Genomic DNA, 17,500 nt, shown 5'->3' on the forward strand with positions numbered 1-17,500 from the left:
CCCTCCTCTCTCTCTCTCTCTCTCTCTCTCTCTCTCTCTCTCTCTCTCTCTCTCTCTCTCTCTCTCATTCTCTCCCTCTTTTTCAACCACAATCTCTTCTGCAGACGGAATTAGTCACACCTGAATGGGAGCGCTTTCTCTCCCTCTCTCTCTCACACACTCACTCTCTCTATCTCAACAATGTAAATCAGCCCAAATTTGCATGAAAGTGATTTGAATTCCGTTGGCTCTATATTGTGTCTATGTGTGACCATGTGTGTCTGTGTTGGTGTGCATGTGTGTGTCTGTGTGTGTGTGTGTTTCTGTGCTGTGTGTGTGGGCTGTCTTGAGCCTGGGTGCCCTCTTTCTCGCTCACATGCGTTCTCTCTTTCTCTTTCCCTCTTCTCGCCTCCTCATTATCTCTCCTCTCTCTTTCTCCTGTGGTAAAACAGTCGCAGTAGTCGGGTCTTTGGGAAAAAGGACAGCAAACTAGGAGGCCACTATTCATATTGTTTTCAAAGGGAATATTCCCATTATGCTTTGCTATTCCAACCACGCTCTTGCGGCTCTGCGCATTTCCCAATATCGTTTTTCGGTTTGCACCACACCCCATCCTTCCCTCAACTCAACCATCTCTAATCTAACACAGTGAAACGTTAAAATTAAGATATCTAATCCAATTTTATTTTCGCAGACTAGCTACTGTTGGCCCTCCAAATGCTTTAGCATTATTTTTTGTGTCCACTATTAATGTCATGTGTCTAAATCTTTATCTGCCTGCCAAATAACCTTATTTCAATTATATTGAATCTGATTTTGTATTCATGCACTTGGCGAAAGTATTAGATAAAATAATGCTTCCAAATGTGATAAGGATCATATTACTGTTCTTGGCTGACAAAATGGAGGTCTCTGCAAGTCTGTCCTGATTTTCCGGACAGCCGCTCATCCGATTGACTTCACACTTGTTGGTGTACTGCTGAGGACCCAAGGAAGTTCAGTGTCGAGTGTAAAGTTGTTCCAATAAGCAGCAATACCGAGGGCAATCGGCTCATTCCATCGCTGCACTAGTTACTAGTGTGGTAAGGGAAGCAGTGCATCATGGGAAAAAACTCAATAGTTTCACTCAACATATCAAGTACTTCTTGATTTGGTGTGGGATCTCTGTGAAACGTTTGTCTCCAGAGTTTTCCTTTAAAACTGAAATTCAGCCCATGTCACACCCTTAACTACAGTTAATATTATTTCTATTTTTATTTAGTTTCTTTTGGGGGACGAGGGCTTGATTGTATTCACGTTAAGGGCGGCAGTGGGCAATCATTTCCCCAGGCGGAGGGCCCAAGATTATGCAGATGTCCCTTGCGCTCCGACCAATCAACAACGCCGGCTGGTTCCCCATCTACCTTAGAGGCGTGGGAAGGGGGAGGAATTCATCAGGGGAAGTAAACGCCGTCACACAACGCGGGACCACTGGTGAGGGGTGGTGCCAGGCTGGTGAGGGTTGGAGGTGGACGGGGTGGGCGTTCAGGTCTTAAGTACAAGTTGGGCCCGGTTTCAGCCCTTGGTGGCCCGCCCAGAGTGATTAGAGCGAGGTAAATAGCAAAGTGCTTCAAACGTGCTCTAGGCTCAGGGACGGGCGAGAAGAAAAAAAAAAAAGCGATATAAAAAGCAAAAAGTGAACCGATCTAAGCCAGGAAGGGAGATTTTATGGTGAAGCCAATCACTCCACCAACTGATTTCAATGATTAGGTCCTCCCCAGTGGGTTAAAGGTCTGCTAATCAACGCGCTGCCATAATAATATGCTAACAAACTCTCCAAGCCGGGTTAGCTCAGCCATGTGCGCTTAGTATGCACACACACACACACACACACACACACACACACACACACACACACACACACACACACACACACACACACACACACACACACACATGAACACACACATGCACACATATTCACACCCTCCTGCATCAGTCCCTTGCACCCCACTCCACCAGGTTGGCTGGCTGACGAACTGGCTAGCTGTGATGCTGTGAAAACCAACCCCCCCCCCCCCTTCGGCGAAATCTGCCGTTCAGTGACGATATTGGTCACCAGAAAGGTGAGGAAAGAGAATGACAAAAAAACGACCCTCAGAAGAATCAAGGACACACTAATGTGACAGAGAGAGAGAGAGCGAGGGAGAGGGAGCGGGAAAGGGAGAGGGGGAGGGGCATTTATAATGATGGACAGGATGAATGGCAATGGGTTTGTCATCGTCCTCTTCCACCTCTGTCAAAAGCACGGCGGCCATGTTTTGATAGAATGAGGTTTCCGAAAGAGGGATAGACAACCCTCCCCCGTCACCCCCCCTGCAAACCTAAATCCCCCAACCCCTTCCACCCTCACCGTCCTGACGGATGGGCCGATTCAAATGTCCGTCAATCACGGCTGTCGCTGTACCGATAACAAAATAATTAAAAGGCAACAGCGATGTTTGGATTAGAATTTAGCGGCCGGCCAACTGTAACTTGATTAATGAAGTCGTGAGTCTGCACACAGGAAGTTGACCCTCTAAGAATAACGTGTCAATCCAATGAGGAAGTGGACAGCGGCAAATATAGGCGGGGTCTTAAGAACTAATTGGGATGACTTTTAGCAAAACGGGGAACGCGTTGCTGACATTTATCGGCCGTTTTTCATTTTCAGGGTTTGCCCCCCCTACCCCGCCGCCGGAACTGAGTGTCACGGACTAGTTTAGTGTTTGAGGGGGGCAGCTGCCGGGTGGGCTCTGGATTTGAAGGCAGACGGAGATGGAGAGGATTTTCTCTGTTCCCGCTATGTATAAAAACTCCAGATCAAGCTTAATAACCCTTGTGCCCACTGGATAATTCGATTCCCCCCTCACTTCAGACGATCGGACGTTTGTCAAATGTGGAAAAAATTAAAATAAATGTTTTTTTGGGCTGCTGCTTTGTGCTCATTCAGAGGTCCTCTGAATGCCCCTCAACATGAATACATAAACGTCAAAACGCTGTTAATAAAAAATACAAATTCATTTCATTTTCGCCTCCCCAAAAAATTCTCCCATTCTTTCTAATCTGAAGCATCCATCATTCATCTGTGTGTGTGTGTACGCGTGCCTACGCGCCTGTGTGTGTGCGTGTTCACGTGCCTGCACCCTTCTGTGTGTCTATGTGTGTGTGTGCGTCCTATTTCATTCATTTTCCTATTTATTTATTTTTCCCTTCCCAACAGTCAAGCGCTGGGAACGTAGCTTCGCCGCTAAAAATACCTCCCGGGCCGCATTCTGTCATCAGCGGGGATCCAAACAGATCTTTAATGAAAGTAGGCTAGCTCCCCTGCCTGGTTCCATCCACCAGTGGCGTGATCCATATTTTATTAATAGCCGGCCCGCCACGCACGCCTCTGATTGATAGGCCGGCCGTATATTGGGGCGCTCCGCATTGCTGCAAACTATGTGCGAACCTAGTTTGGTGCCGTGTGTATGAGGGTGACATTTTTTTATGGGTAGGATGGGGGTTGGAGGTGCAGGGAGTACTTAAAGGCCTATTTACTCTCAAACCAGTTGGACTTGGTGTTTGCGTCCTGGCCTAGCCTTGATAAGGATCACAGGTGCTCTATGTCTCTCTCTCTCTCTCTCTCCCTCTCTCTCTCTCTCTCCCTCCCTCCCTCCCCAGAATAAGGGGCAGGTGAGTCGTGGTCTAAGGTTCTAGTGGCTAAGGTTTGTAAGGTTTGACTCCCAGCAAAAAGGCACAGGGTTTGATCCCTGATGTCCGCAGCCTAACCCTACCTGCTGCATCCTCTACCCTCTACCTGTATCCCCATCTCCTTTAAAAAAATGAATCAGAATTGGCTTGCTTTGGATAACATAGGCTGCTGAATAATCATCAATAACTAAAGTGGGTTAAAGCAAAGAGAGCGAGGGGGCAGCTGGATGAGCACGGCCTCTGAGTATGTCAGCCACGGAGGCACAAACGCATCAGAGCAACCCTGGTTTGATTCCAACCTGCGTTAATTTGCTTCATGTCTGTCCCTCCCTCCCCCTCTTAAGACACTTTCCCCTCCCTTGTCAATAAAGACAGAGCAATAAGAAAATGGAGGGTGAAGGAAAGAGGTGAGAGGCAAGGAGGGCACATCGTAGAGTGGCTGTACCGAACGGAGGAAAATGAATTTCCTTCCGAAAATGAATGAACGAAGAGCAGTGGAACTGTGTCACACACTGGAGGAAGCTTGTGTGACGAAGAGGAAGGACCGCACCTTCCTGCTGGCATGGTGAGGGGTTGGGTGATTTTCAGATGGGATGGGCGGGGAGTGGGATGGAGAAGAAGAGGGATGTCTGGATCATTTTGTTCTTTTTTTAATTTCTTGGCGGGCGCAATAGGTCATGCTGAAATCTGATATCGGTAATTCTTTTTGGGTGGGGTCGGTGGCGATGACTGGCAGCTCAAAGGACCAATAACAACGCTTACCCCGTCAGACCATGAATAAAACATACAGGGATGGGTTTGCTGTAGGATGATTTTTGATTTTGTTTGCTCATAACGAAATAGCAGAAGCATGTGATCTATATGGTATCTTGCTTGGTTAGATCCCCTGATAACATTTCTTTCATGTGGGGAAAAATAACATCTCGAGTCTCTTTCCCTTCTTCTCGTGCTGTTTTCCCCTTCCCTACGGTTCTCTGTTTGGTTTTACACACACAACTTGATTATCTACACTACATTTGTTTGTCCCCATCCCCCCCCCCCAACTCTCTATTATTCCCGGAAAAAACCTGGGATTCGAATCAGCAGCTCATCAAGGAAGAAGAACTTAGCATGTGATGACTGGAAGGAATTGGTAATCATTTATTAGCGGTGTAACGCTGCAGTGATCTGACACTGTGAGTGTGAGGAGACAGTAATGGGAGGACAGCAGGCAGACTTCTGAGGCCCGATGAGAACTTTAAAACCAACGCGAGAGAGGCAGAGAGGTAGCGAGGTAGAGAGAGGTAGAGAGAGAGCGAGAGCGAGAAAAGAGAGAGAGAGAGAGAGAGAGAGAGAGAGAGGTAGAGAGAGAGAGAGCGAGAGAGAGAGAGACAGAGAGAGAGCGAGAGAGAGAGAGACAGAGAGACAGAGAGAGAGAGAGAGAGAGAGAGAGAGACAGAGAGACAGAGAGAGAGAGAGAGAGAGAGAGAGAGAGAGAGAGAGAGAGAGACAGAGAGAGAGACAGAGAGAGAGAGAGACAGAGAGAGAGAGAGAGAGAGAGAGAGAGAGAGAGAGAGAGAGAGAGAGAGAGAGAGAGAGAGAGAGAGAGAGAGAGAGAGAGAGAGAGAGAGAGAGACAGAGACAGAGAGAGAGAGAGAGAGAGCAAGAGAGAGAGGGAGAGAGAGAGAGAGACAGAGAGAGATCTGTGTATTACTCACAGTGTACCTGCCGAGCCTGGCGACGTTGTGGCACACTTTGAATTGATTCAATACAAGAGATATCTCTCAGTGAGGCCAAATACCGCTGTTTTGATGATTGATAGTGTTGACCTCCAATACAGGCCCCATCCCTAACCGGAACTAGAACTAAAGAGGCCCACAGATGTCTCTTTTTGCTGCGCATAAAACAAGTGATTTCATGCTTGGTCCGAAATCAAAGTCTTCCAAATGTGAAACGATGTGCCCTGTGTGACCTAGTTTGTTACTTTAAAGGACTGGCGTGCATATACACACATACAAACACACACACACACACACACACACACACACACACACACACACACACACACACACACACACACACACACACACACACACACACACACACACACACACACACACACACACACAGGAGGGCGGAGAGAGAGAGGGTAAGAGTTAGAGCACAAAACACGCATGTCTGACTTTATGCATTGGAGGATGAAGGTTGCTGTACTGAATTGCATACGTGCACGCAAGCACACACGCACACGCACACACACACACACAAACACACACAGGCTCACCTCTGCTGAGGCCGTCTGGGCCACGGAGAATTCGGCACTCCTCGATCTGGCCGAAGGCGGAGAACATGACCCGGATGTCGTTCTCATTGCACTTCTTTGACACCATGCCGATAAACAGCTTCCTGTCCTCCACGGCTGCACCCACCAATGGGAGACAAGGGAGGGGGAGGGAGGGAGGGAGAGAGAAAGGGAGAGGGAAGGAAAGGGAGAGAGAGAGATGGAGAGAGAGGGGGCGGGGGGGAGAAAGAGTGAAAGAGAGATTCATTTTAAGTCTATCACGACCACTGACTCACTGGATATTTATCGTGCTAATGTTGTATTGTATTGCGTCTTTGTTTTTTTGTGTTATTTATTTGTACATCTGTCTATACAGTTTTTTCGTGCCTTGGCAATGTCAATGCACCAATAAAGTTTTTTTTTCGTACAAATAAATTATTTTTAATCTTGAGAGTCAGAGTGATAGAGAGAGTGAGTGATAAGGAGTGACAAATCAACAGTTTCTCCATATTTGTGTTTAACATCGTGAATGTGCTTACAGATGGGTTTGAGTGTGTGTGTGTGTGTGTGTGTGTGTGTGTGTGTGTGTCTCCAGTGTTTACGAGTGGTTTGTTAATAATAGAAGAACCCAACCCGTTCACTTGCACTGCCGATAAAACACATTTAAATTGTAAGAGGGAAAGAGAGAGAGAGAGAGAGAGAGAGAGAGAGAGAGAGTATGGGGTCAGGAGCACCTGTTTTATCTTGCCATCTGCGGCGCTGTGATCAATGTCTCATTATCACTTCAACCCAGACCGCCGTCTCTCCCTTCTTGATATCCTCCCCTCTGGCCTGCCCTCTCTCACCCTCTCTCGCATCCTTCACCGCCTCTCCCCCCTCTCTCACGTCCCTCTCTCACCTTCTCACCGCTCTCTCCCCGACTCTCCCACTCTCTCTCACCCATTTCTCTCCCCTCTCTCTCCCTAGGCGGTTCTTCCTTTCTCTCTTTTTTCATTCTTTTCACTCCCTCACTCTCCTTCTGTCATTTGATCCCTCTCTCTTTATCTTGTTCTCTCTCTCTCTCTCTCTCTCTCTCTCTCTCTCTCTCTCTCTCTCTCTCTCTCTCTCTCTCTCTCTCTCTCTCTCTCTCTCTCTCTCTCTCTCTCTCTCTCTCTCTCTCTCTCTCTCTCTCTCTCTCTCTCTCTCTTGGGCTCTCTCTTGGGCTCTCTCTTTCCCTTGCTGACACAATCGCTCTGGTTTCTTGTGCAATCTCTAGCCAAGCAGCCCAGGAAGTTGTTTGTGGGTTAGGGCGAGAAGCTTCTTTGTGTGGTGTGCGCATATGTGTGTGTGAACATGCCTTTGCATGGAGTCTTTGTGTGTAAGTGTGTGTGTTTGTGAGTAGGTTAAGTGTAAAATTAGGCCACAAAAAAAATCCTTCCTAATTCCCTGCAGCTGAAATTGTGCACAGCAGGAATGGGTGCACGCGTTTCACACATGCCCGAGTGTGTACGTGTGTGCTTTTGTGTGTGTGTGTGTGTGTGCACTTCTGAGTACACTCCCCCCCCACCCCATTCAATGTAACGCTAATCCAATTCATTTTTAATGAGGAAACTGTCAGCTCTTAGCGCGAGGCGAAAGAGATAAGCGGCCTGTTGCACTCTGGGAAATCAATAGCGCACACTTGTTTATTTTACTGTTTGAATTGTTTGTGTGTTTAAAAACAAACTGGCGGGATACACTGCCAAGATAAGTGTTGTCGTAAAAAGCTCTAACTCCTGTGCACACAATGTGTGTGTGTATCTACAGCTCAAGTGTGTTTGTGTGCGTGTTTTGTGTGTGTGTGTGTGTGTGTGTGTATGTGTGAGCACATCACTCCAGAGGAAGATTAGCACAAGTCTAACATTGATGTAATTAATTTACTCAGTGTCGATAGAGAGAGGTAGAGAGAGTTGGAGAGAGTGTGGGAGAGAGCGAGAGAGAACGAGACAGAGCGAGAGAAGAAAAAAAGAAAGGAGATAGGCCACAAATTACTGTTGCTTTTGTTTTTACACCCAGGAGAAAGAGCGCTATAGAGAGAGAAGAAGAGAGAGAGAAAGAGAGAGAGAGAGAGAGAGAGCGAGCGAGATAGGCTGTGTGTGAGATAAGCAGAACAAAGCAGATTCATGGCCGATGGAAGGCTCCCATAAGGCCCCGGTCCGAGCCCCACCCGGGGCCCGGGGCCCGGCGCAATGCTACGAACCATTAGGATCCACCAGAAAATAGCAACGAGACTGGTGGCTGTGTGGGGAACCATTGAGAGGGGAGTCTGAAACCATTGAGGCCAAAACAATGACACATTTACAGGCTATTGCTATTTCCCTAAGCATTAGTTCCTCTCTTGTCCCTCTCCATCACCCTCGTTCGCTCGCTCTTCCCCCCCCTCCCCCCACTTCCCCCTCTACCCCCACTTCCCCTTCTTGCGGTTCCCGCCAAAACATTTGATTGACTAAGCTAATGAGGCTGTGGGAAGTGGCTCGTCAAGGTTGCGGAAGCTCCAACGCGCAGCAGGTTTATTAAAGGTCGTTATCGCCAAGTGGAGGGATATATCTCATTCTGCGGCGGTGCATGCACGGTAAACCCCCCCCCCCCCCCCCCCCCCCTCTCTTAAACGACCCACACATACACATTCACACCCCTCTCCCTGAAGCCCCCTATCATCCGGAAGCTTCTTTATTAGGCTCTCGGAGAAAAACGACGGTTGCCGTCTGTTATCTGTGTCTCCCTAGGTCATATTTCATGATGAGGATGATGGTGCAAGTAATGATGAGGGTTATGGGCGTGGTAATGGAGGTGCCTGCCATTAAGTTGCTCCTCGGTTAAACCAACGGTTCGGGGGCAGGATGGGGTTGTAAGGGGGCCGTCGGTGTAAGAGGAGCATGGGACGATGGATGCGTTCGGGGCCACGGAAGAGAGCTGGCTTTTAAGATATTTGACGTATTTGACATAACAGACCATTCGTAGCCACCAGCAAACTGCTCATAACGACTTGACTGGGACATGAACGTCAAGGGAAGTTAAGGGTGTTGGAAAGAGAGAATTGTTCAATCATGGCCAAAAACAAAAGGGCCCAACTTTGGTTGAGATGGGGGCTGCTGACAGAGCCTGAGATCACCGGATGGTCTGGGCTTACTGCAAAATATCGGGTTTGCTTAAACTCTCGATGGCAAAACGCTAGCGTCGACTCACTGCTTTCACTCATAAACGATGACATCCGTCTTTATACACTGATTGGTTTTTCAACGATTGAAGATCAGTTTGGGCAACGCTCCTCGCATAAAGTGCTGAGCTGACGAGACACTGAAGGAGAGGCAACTCAGCACTTTCACTGTAGCCCCGGGTTCACCCGGCCTATGGTTGCACTTGTTAGACAGGTAGAGTGTGTACCTGTGTGTCTATGTGTATATGTGTGTGTGTGTGTGTGTGTGTGGGTGTGCGTATGCGTGTTTGGTTCACCGCGGGGCCGGACCGTTCAACTGTTCCTCACCGTGCTCTAAACACTTTAATAATTCATACATAAACAACATCTGATGCCTCACTCCCTCTCTCTCTCCCTCTCTCTCAATCTCCCTTATTGTCTTCCTCGTGATGTCTCTCACTCATTGGCTAGTCTCATTGCAGTCATTTTGTCCCATCGTTCCAAATGGAAGGCCCTGCCACACGGTGGAAATGTCTAATAAAATGAGTATGGGATTCCACTTCAGCAGTGGTGTGTTTGTGTGTGTGTAATGTGTGTGCGCGTGTATGTGCGTGTGTTTGTGTGTATGTGAACCGTTTTTGTGTACGTAATGTGCATGTGTATGGGTGTGTGAAGTGAGTGTGTCTCTGCTTACTCACCATTGGATTTCTCACTGTCTGCGGGTTTCATCTGAATCGGATGGTGCATCTGTAACACACAGAAAGCAAGAGACACTTAACAACTACACACAACACACTCAGGGACAAAAAAAACACACGCAAAAACACACAAAGAGTCAGCCCCTGTGCACGTGCGTGTAACAGAGATGGCCAACAATGGCCGGATGCAGCTCTTTGGATCTCCACGATTCTTCCAATATTCAGAATCACCGCCGCCCATCCAGAACACACACCCCGCTGCTGATGGCCATCTCGGGCCCCCCCCTCTCTCTCTCTCTCTCTCGCTCCCTGCCTTTGTCCCCTTCTTTATTCTCTCCATCCCCGGCTCTCCATCGATGGGAGATTACGGAGCTGTTTGATCAGCCTCGAGGCGGATGACTGTGATTCTCCGAATCACTCTGAGCTCCGTATCAACCCCACTCCCAGCGGCCCGCCAACCGGCCCCCCGCCACCCCCCCCCCCCCCCCCCCCCCCCCCGCTCTCTCTCCACGGACAGCTGTCTCTTTATCGCTTGGAGATCGGTCTCTCTCTCTCTATCTCTCTCTCGATGGACATCTGTCTCTTTATCTATCTCTCTCTCTCGCAATATATATTTATATCGGTCTCCATCTCTCTCTTCCGATGGACTTCTGTCTCTTTATCTCTCTCTCTCTCTCTCTCTCTCTCTCTGTCTCTTTATCTCTCTCTCTCTCTCTCTATTGAAATCTGTCTCTCTCTCTCTCTCTCGATAAATATCAGAGAGAGAGAGAGAGAGATAATCACACTCAGCTCTCTCTCTCTCTCTTTCCCTTTGCCTCGCTCTCTCCATCTCTCCGAACTGTGTCCTGATATCCCTATGTCTCTCTCTCTTCCCCTCTCTCTCTTGAGGGATACACCTTTGTCTCTCTCCCTCCCTCTGTCTGTCATTTGGCTGGTCTCTCTAGCTCTATCGCTCTGTCTCCACAATTATCTCATGGTGTCTCTCTCTCTGTTACACTTCTTGTGCGGCACCACTTCCTGTCACCATCATTTTCAAATTTTCTCCCTCTCTCTCTAGGTCTGTCTGGGCTCCACTTCCTTCTCTCCATCCTTCTGTCATTACCCCCCCCCCCCCCTTTCTCTACTTGTCTGGGTCTCTCTAATTCTCTCTCTCTCTCTCTTTCAGTCTCTGTCTCTATAATGTGTGTGTGTGTGTGTGTGTGTGTGTGTGTGTGTGTGTGTGTGTGTGTGTGTGCATGTCCGCGTGCATGTGTGTACTGCGCTGTCTGTCTGTCTTTTCCGGGACACCTTCTTACCCATAATGCCCCTGGCTCAGTCACGCTGTGACAGCACAGCTTTGATCTTCCAATTCTATCACACACCTTTATCCCTCCCTCCCCCTCTCTCACTCCATCATTCATGCCCCCCTCTCTCTCTCTCTCTCTCTCTCTCTCTCTCTCTCTCTCTCTCTCTCTCTCTCTCTCTCTCTCTCTCTCTCTCTCTCTCTCTCTCTCTCTCTCTCTCTCTCTCTCTCTCTCTCTCTCTCTCTCTCTCTCTCTCTAGCCCTTACAATCAGTCTACATTGGCTCATTCCCTTAAACGGTCTGAAGGGGGCGCTCCACATTGGCAAAACACAGAGTGCCAGAGAGGGAGAGAAAGATTAAGAACTTGGTGAAAGAAGAAAAAGCACAGAGGAAAGCGGTGGGGGCGGCGGAGTGTGTTTAAGGGAAGTCATGAGAGGAAGATGACAGTGTCCCAGCAGGGGCGACCGAGGGGTACAGCCAGAAGGAAAAAAAATGGAAGGAAAGATGAAAAGACAGGAACAAGCCAATGAGAGAGAGAGAGAGAGGGAGGGAGAGAGACACAGAGGGAGTCTCTCTCTCTCTCTCTCTCTCTCTCTCTCTCTCTCTCTCTCTCTCTCTCTCTCTCTCTCTCTCTCTCTCTCTCTCTCTCTCTCTCTCTCTCTCTCTCTCTCTCTCTCTCTCTCTCTCTCTCTCTCTCTCTCTCGATTCGAGGAAGGGAAAGGGAGAAGGGAGAAGGGGGGTAGGGGGTCATTGCTCATTAGCTCTCTAGAAGTCTCGGCCCACAGTAGCACCATCTGCGTTCATTCATTCTGGATGCTGTGCACATCTGTGTGCACATAAACACACACACACACACACATAAACACACACACACAAACACAACGTGGAAGTCAATTTGAAATCGCCCACTTTGCTGGCACACTCACGCAACCGGACGCACAACGGCACGCATGCACAACCCCCTGCACGTACGCCCACCCGCACGCATCCACACACTAACACACACACGCTTTTATGTCTGGGTTTTTAGGAGATTCTCCTCCCAAGGATTGTGTCTACCCAGAATGCCTTGCGGGCAGCCGGGTGGTGGTGGAGAGAGAGAGAGAGAGTGAGGGAGGGATATACAGAGGGAGAGAGAGAGAGAGAGAACGAGAGAAAGAGGGAGGAGTCCGCCAGCGTTTGATCTCGCTGAGCTCCCGCTGCTTCGCACAAAGAACAACTTCTCCTCGCGATATCCCACAATTCCACGCTTTGGTTTTACTCTTCCTGCTCCGAGGCCAAGCCATCGCAGACTGCCATTCATCTTCTGCTCACCAGGAAGTCGAGACAAGCCGCTCAAGTCCGTTATGCATCCTGTCTGGCTAACGGGATAAAACAAGGACAGCACTGTGTGCGTCTGCGTGTGTGGGTGTGTCATGTATGGCGTGTTTCAGCCCATCCTTGTCAAACTATGAATGCAAGGAGTTGAACATCTGCTAAATGTTAGCGGTGGCGCTACCGTGTTAACCCAAACAAGTAGATAAATAACGTATAGAATATGGGTATATGTTGTATAACATTGTAGAGAATATCTCCCACGAGGAATTGTAGCATTATATTCATTCTACAATACTTTCGCTATTCGTTCCATTTCATTTGTTGTGCACAAAAAATAAAAAAATACTAAAGTGGAGGATAGATATTATTTAGTTTTGCGAAACAAATAGCAATGGCAATAATGACCTTTCAGTTTCGACCTGAATAAGGCTTAGTCCATTCCACCTATAATAGCACATTGGTAAATGCCAAATGTAAAATTTGAGGGATCACAAGGTACAATTGTTTTCTTTTCTCAACTTTCTCTCTACGATTCCACGCTCCTCAAGGCTAAAGGCTGACGACAGGAGGAGTCAAACGTCAGCATCAACGCCCTTGTTACTCTAATTGGAAGATTGACGTTTGACTTGGTTTTGAATGAGACTGAAGTGAATCATTCGATAACTAGAAACAGCTGCACTTGTAAAGATTGAGCACAGGGTAGAATAGAAAAATACCCCACAAAAGACGTCTCAAGGAGAAATATGGGGAATCGTACAAAAGAACGGCTGAATACAAAATAATGAAGTTTGAAAAGTTAAAGTTAAAAGGTAATTATAAGATGTGGCCTAATCCCTGTGCTCAAAGTGTCCCATTGGGCATTATTCGTTTTGCTTATACAGGTGGCCTGTAAAATCTGATTTCCTAGGATGTGGGGACATGGATGAAGCAGGTTGACCTAATGATTATGCAGAGCCTGTGTAGGCCAGGGTCAGGACTGTTAGAAGTCAATGACCTTTTACTGGCCAATAGACTATCCGACAGAGCACCATGTTGATGCAGTGATGTCTCGGTTTTTCAAACACTATACCAAGTGATCAGATTAAGTCATTGTTTAAGGTGAGGCAAAAAGCCCTCTGGTAAAGTCTAACCTATGTTCACTTCCACACCAACATTTATAACAATATTGTACAAAACGTACCCAAACATTGAAACCACAAAGTCAAAATCGACCGAAACCGCAGAGGAATCGGCAATGAACTACATCCCCCATGATGCAACTGCACGTCCCTGACAGTGAGCATGTCTCTGTGCCATTCACTGGACAGATAATACCTGTCGCTTTCACAGGGAATGTCAGCAATAGGACATAGCAATACCCTCCTGGCCTTGTCCTTCAAAATATGTTGAAAGGTGTTCTGAATTATAAATGGGCACACACACACACACACACACACACACACACACACACACACACACACACACACACACACACACACACACACACACACACACACACACACACACACACACACACGCACACACACACACACACACACACACACACACAGACCGATGTGGTGCCAGGGTAAAGAGCAGCCACCGTGGTGACTGAGCTGGCATTTGGATTTCTGGACCGACAGGACACGCGTCGTGCCCTGGACAAGGACACTGGCAGCGGGACAGAGAGGTGCTGCTAGTGGGCTGGGCTGGTGGTGGTGGAGGTGGAGGTGGAGCTGGAGGTGGTTGGATGAGCACAGGTTTTGGATAATTAGGAACTGGATCGGCCATCCTTAACCGGAGGCTCAACAGGCCACCGACATCTGCACCACGAGGTGTGCCTGGACTCTGCTCTGATGATGTGCCTGAGACTATCTGGCAGCACTACACAGATAAACAAGCACACACACACACACACACACACACACACACACACACACACACACACACACACACACACACACACACACACACACACACACACACACACACACACACACACACACACACCTTCCTTAAGCTTCTCCACACTTATCACCTTGACACGATGATGCACGCACATATGCAGCAGACGGAGACACACATAGACCCACACCCCAGCGCACACACGCACCAAGTCCCTCCGCAGGAAGTTCTCTCTCATAAAGTTCAAGACACACCACACCACTGTTACTTTTAAAAGATAGCATAACCTTATCTCCAGTGTCCCTTTCTCCTTCCCCATCTCGCTCGCCCCCCACTCTCTCTCTCTCTCTCTCTCTCTCTCTCTCTCTCTCTCTCTCTCGTCTGCCTGCGACACACTGAGAGCAACTGAGAGACCCCCCCCCCCCCCTTCTGCCGTAGCCTCAGGTCTGTTGGCTAGCCAAACAGCTAACAGTTGACACAGGGAATTGGAGCGTTCCACTGTACACTATACATGACAAAATAGGTGTATAACACAGTGGGTTTCTGTAAATCCATCTATGTGCTCAGACGGTATCTTGTGCGAGTAGGAATGGGTTAATTTGAAATGAATATATGTTTATTTTGTCAATGCATGAGTGAATGTGTGTGCTTGTGTGTGTGTGTGTCTGTGTGCCTCTGTCTGTGTGCGTGCTTGTTTGTGTGTGAGTGTGTGTGTGTGTGTGTGTGTGTGTGTGCGCGTGCGCGTGCATGTCTGCGCGTGCACGCGTCCTTTGCCAGCAGCTTGCCACCTCGGGTTGCAACATGCCACAAGGTCCCTGGTCATGCACTGCTGTCTGGGCACATGCACACCTTGGACTGGCATGTACTCCCTCTTTTTTCCCCAGGCTTTCTCTATGGCTCTCGCCCTGCCTCCCTCTCGCTCTTGGGTGAATGTGTGACAGAAGGCCGGTTGTTCAAAGTCAAACAGATGGCCCTCACAGTTGGGTTACAACAAAGGTAAGCAGTGCCTGAGATTGACTGGGATGTGCACACGTGAACACGCACATGCACACACTCACACAGACCCACACACAGACACACAGACACACAGACACACACAAACACACACACAAGCACACACACACACACACGCACACACGCGCACACACGCGCACACACGCGCACACACACACACACACACACACACACAGACCGGCACCCACAGACCCACACACCCACTCACTCCTCATTCTCTTGCAAACCAAGTATTTATGTTAAATACACAAAGCACCGCTCCTCCATTCTCCGCGAGCGCTGAAACCAATTTATTTCCGCACAGTTCACACACATTAGAAGTAAATAACGCAGATGAAACATGACTTCAATGTCTCGCTCCAATTTTCGATATTTTGTTTCTTTAAGCACACACACACACTTACACACCGCACACCCAAACAATATATAAATCAAATTGGCCTTTTCTTAATATCCCCAGCAGTCTAGAGTTTGCTCAGCCCACAGTTACACCGCATTATCCCCACTTCATTTAGCTTCGTAAACAATTAACCCAGAGAGAGAGAGAGAGCGAGTGATGGGGTAGAGAGACCTCAGGACAGTGTGAGAGAGCGCATGTTTGTGTGTGAGCGGGATGATTGAGGGATTTGGCATTAGCTATGCCACGACGAGTTTCACCACTAAATACTTTAAGTATTTAACATAGTTAGCCTTCATTTACACACACCGGCACCCCTCCTCCCAGCAGGCACACACACACACACACACACACACACACACACACACACACACACACACACACACACACACACACACACACACACACACACACACACACACACACACACACACACACACACACACACACACAACCCTCCCTGAATCAATACCACCACACAGAGGGGATGGGGGAAGGGGGAGGGTTTAGGGAAGTTAATTTAAAGCAAGCAATTAATATTTATTTCGTTAAATAAGCAAAACACGCGCACAAGCCTGTGTGTGTGTGTCTGTGTTTGTGTGTGCGCAGTCGGTTGGCGGCGTCGATAGAGTTAGCCTTCGTTGAGCCCTGTTTGCGATAGCATTTGGGTTTCTCTGCAGCAATTACGGCCTTTAATTGAATTGATTTTTATAATGAGCATCGTAATGACACCGCGGTGGGAAAGCGTGTGTGTGTGTGTGCGTGTGAGTGTGTGAGAGAGAGAGGGTGTCTAAGTTAATGTTTATTCTGGATTTAAAGAATCTCGGATGAGATTCCAGGGAGACAGGCTTCGCAAACAAACACGAACACACACACACACACACACTCACAAACATACAAAATCACACACACTGATATCCGTACCCCATGTTAAACACTTGAACCGGTCCCATAACTCAACCCCCATCTCTCCACGTAAACACACATTCACACTCCTCTCAAGCTCCGTCTCCATTCGGGCCTCTCACACGATCTCCTCCGGGCGACGGATATTTGAACGAGTGTGTCCCTCTAGATGGTAGATGGGGGACTGTGTGCGCGGGGGGGTGTGTGGATGGTGGTGGTGGGGGGGGTGGGGGGGGGGGGAACAGGTGCGATGCCGCGAGCCGGTGGGCGTCCTGCGATGAGAGCCAGTAATGGAGCTCAGTGTGATAGTCTGAAGGGAGAGGGGAACGGGGGCTGTCTGGGGACGCGGTGGGGCGGGACGTCGCCAGACCGCAGACTGCTCCCGCCGCGCTGTCGTCGTTTCTTCAGAGCGCAATGTCAAGGAGCAGCACTAGACTGCACGGTGAGCGCTGTCTGGCCGCGTCTGAGGTCCACAACCCCTGGAGCCAATTAGCACACCTGCTCCTTAATGACGTCTGCCACAGTTCACCGTCAAAGAAAAAGAAGAAGACAAACGTCCCCGCTGAAAGCACGACGTCGTTCGCTGTTTCTTTGGTCTTTTAAGGTGACCGTGAACTCAACTCCATGGACACCCCAGGGTGGTTCGGAGAGTTTTCGCTTCAACTGAACTGAATGAAGAGTCCGCTTGCGTCCAAAATCTCACACAGGCAAACATGCACTCATAAAAAACCCATGGGAAGCATGGAAGACTGCATATCAAAGTTTCACCAGTTTATTCTGGTGAAAAATATATGAGTCGTTTCCGTCAAAGGTTCAAATTCTGTGAACTTTCAAACCCAGAGACTTAACTGCACATTTCCGGGTCAATGCATGATTGCTGAAGACGCGCTTCTC

General features: G+C 48.6%; 1 protein-coding gene across 1 annotated transcript in view; it reads right to left on the reverse strand.

Moving 5' to 3' along the window:
* The window catches only part of celf2 (cugbp, Elav-like family member 2), a 79,560-nt gene that overhangs the window by 15,140 nt on the left and 46,920 nt on the right, over positions 1 to 17,500 (reverse strand). The window contains 2 exon segments of the mRNA XM_030342517.1: positions 5,957 to 6,091; positions 9,806 to 9,854. Of these exon segments, the coding sequence (XP_030198377.1) occupies positions 5,957 to 6,091; positions 9,806 to 9,854 (184 nt within the window).

This window comes from Gadus morhua, chromosome 19 (genome assembly GCF_902167405.1).
Source record: "Gadus morhua chromosome 19, gadMor3.0, whole genome shotgun sequence".
Classification (NCBI taxonomy): domain Eukaryota; kingdom Metazoa; phylum Chordata; class Actinopteri; order Gadiformes; family Gadidae; genus Gadus; species Gadus morhua.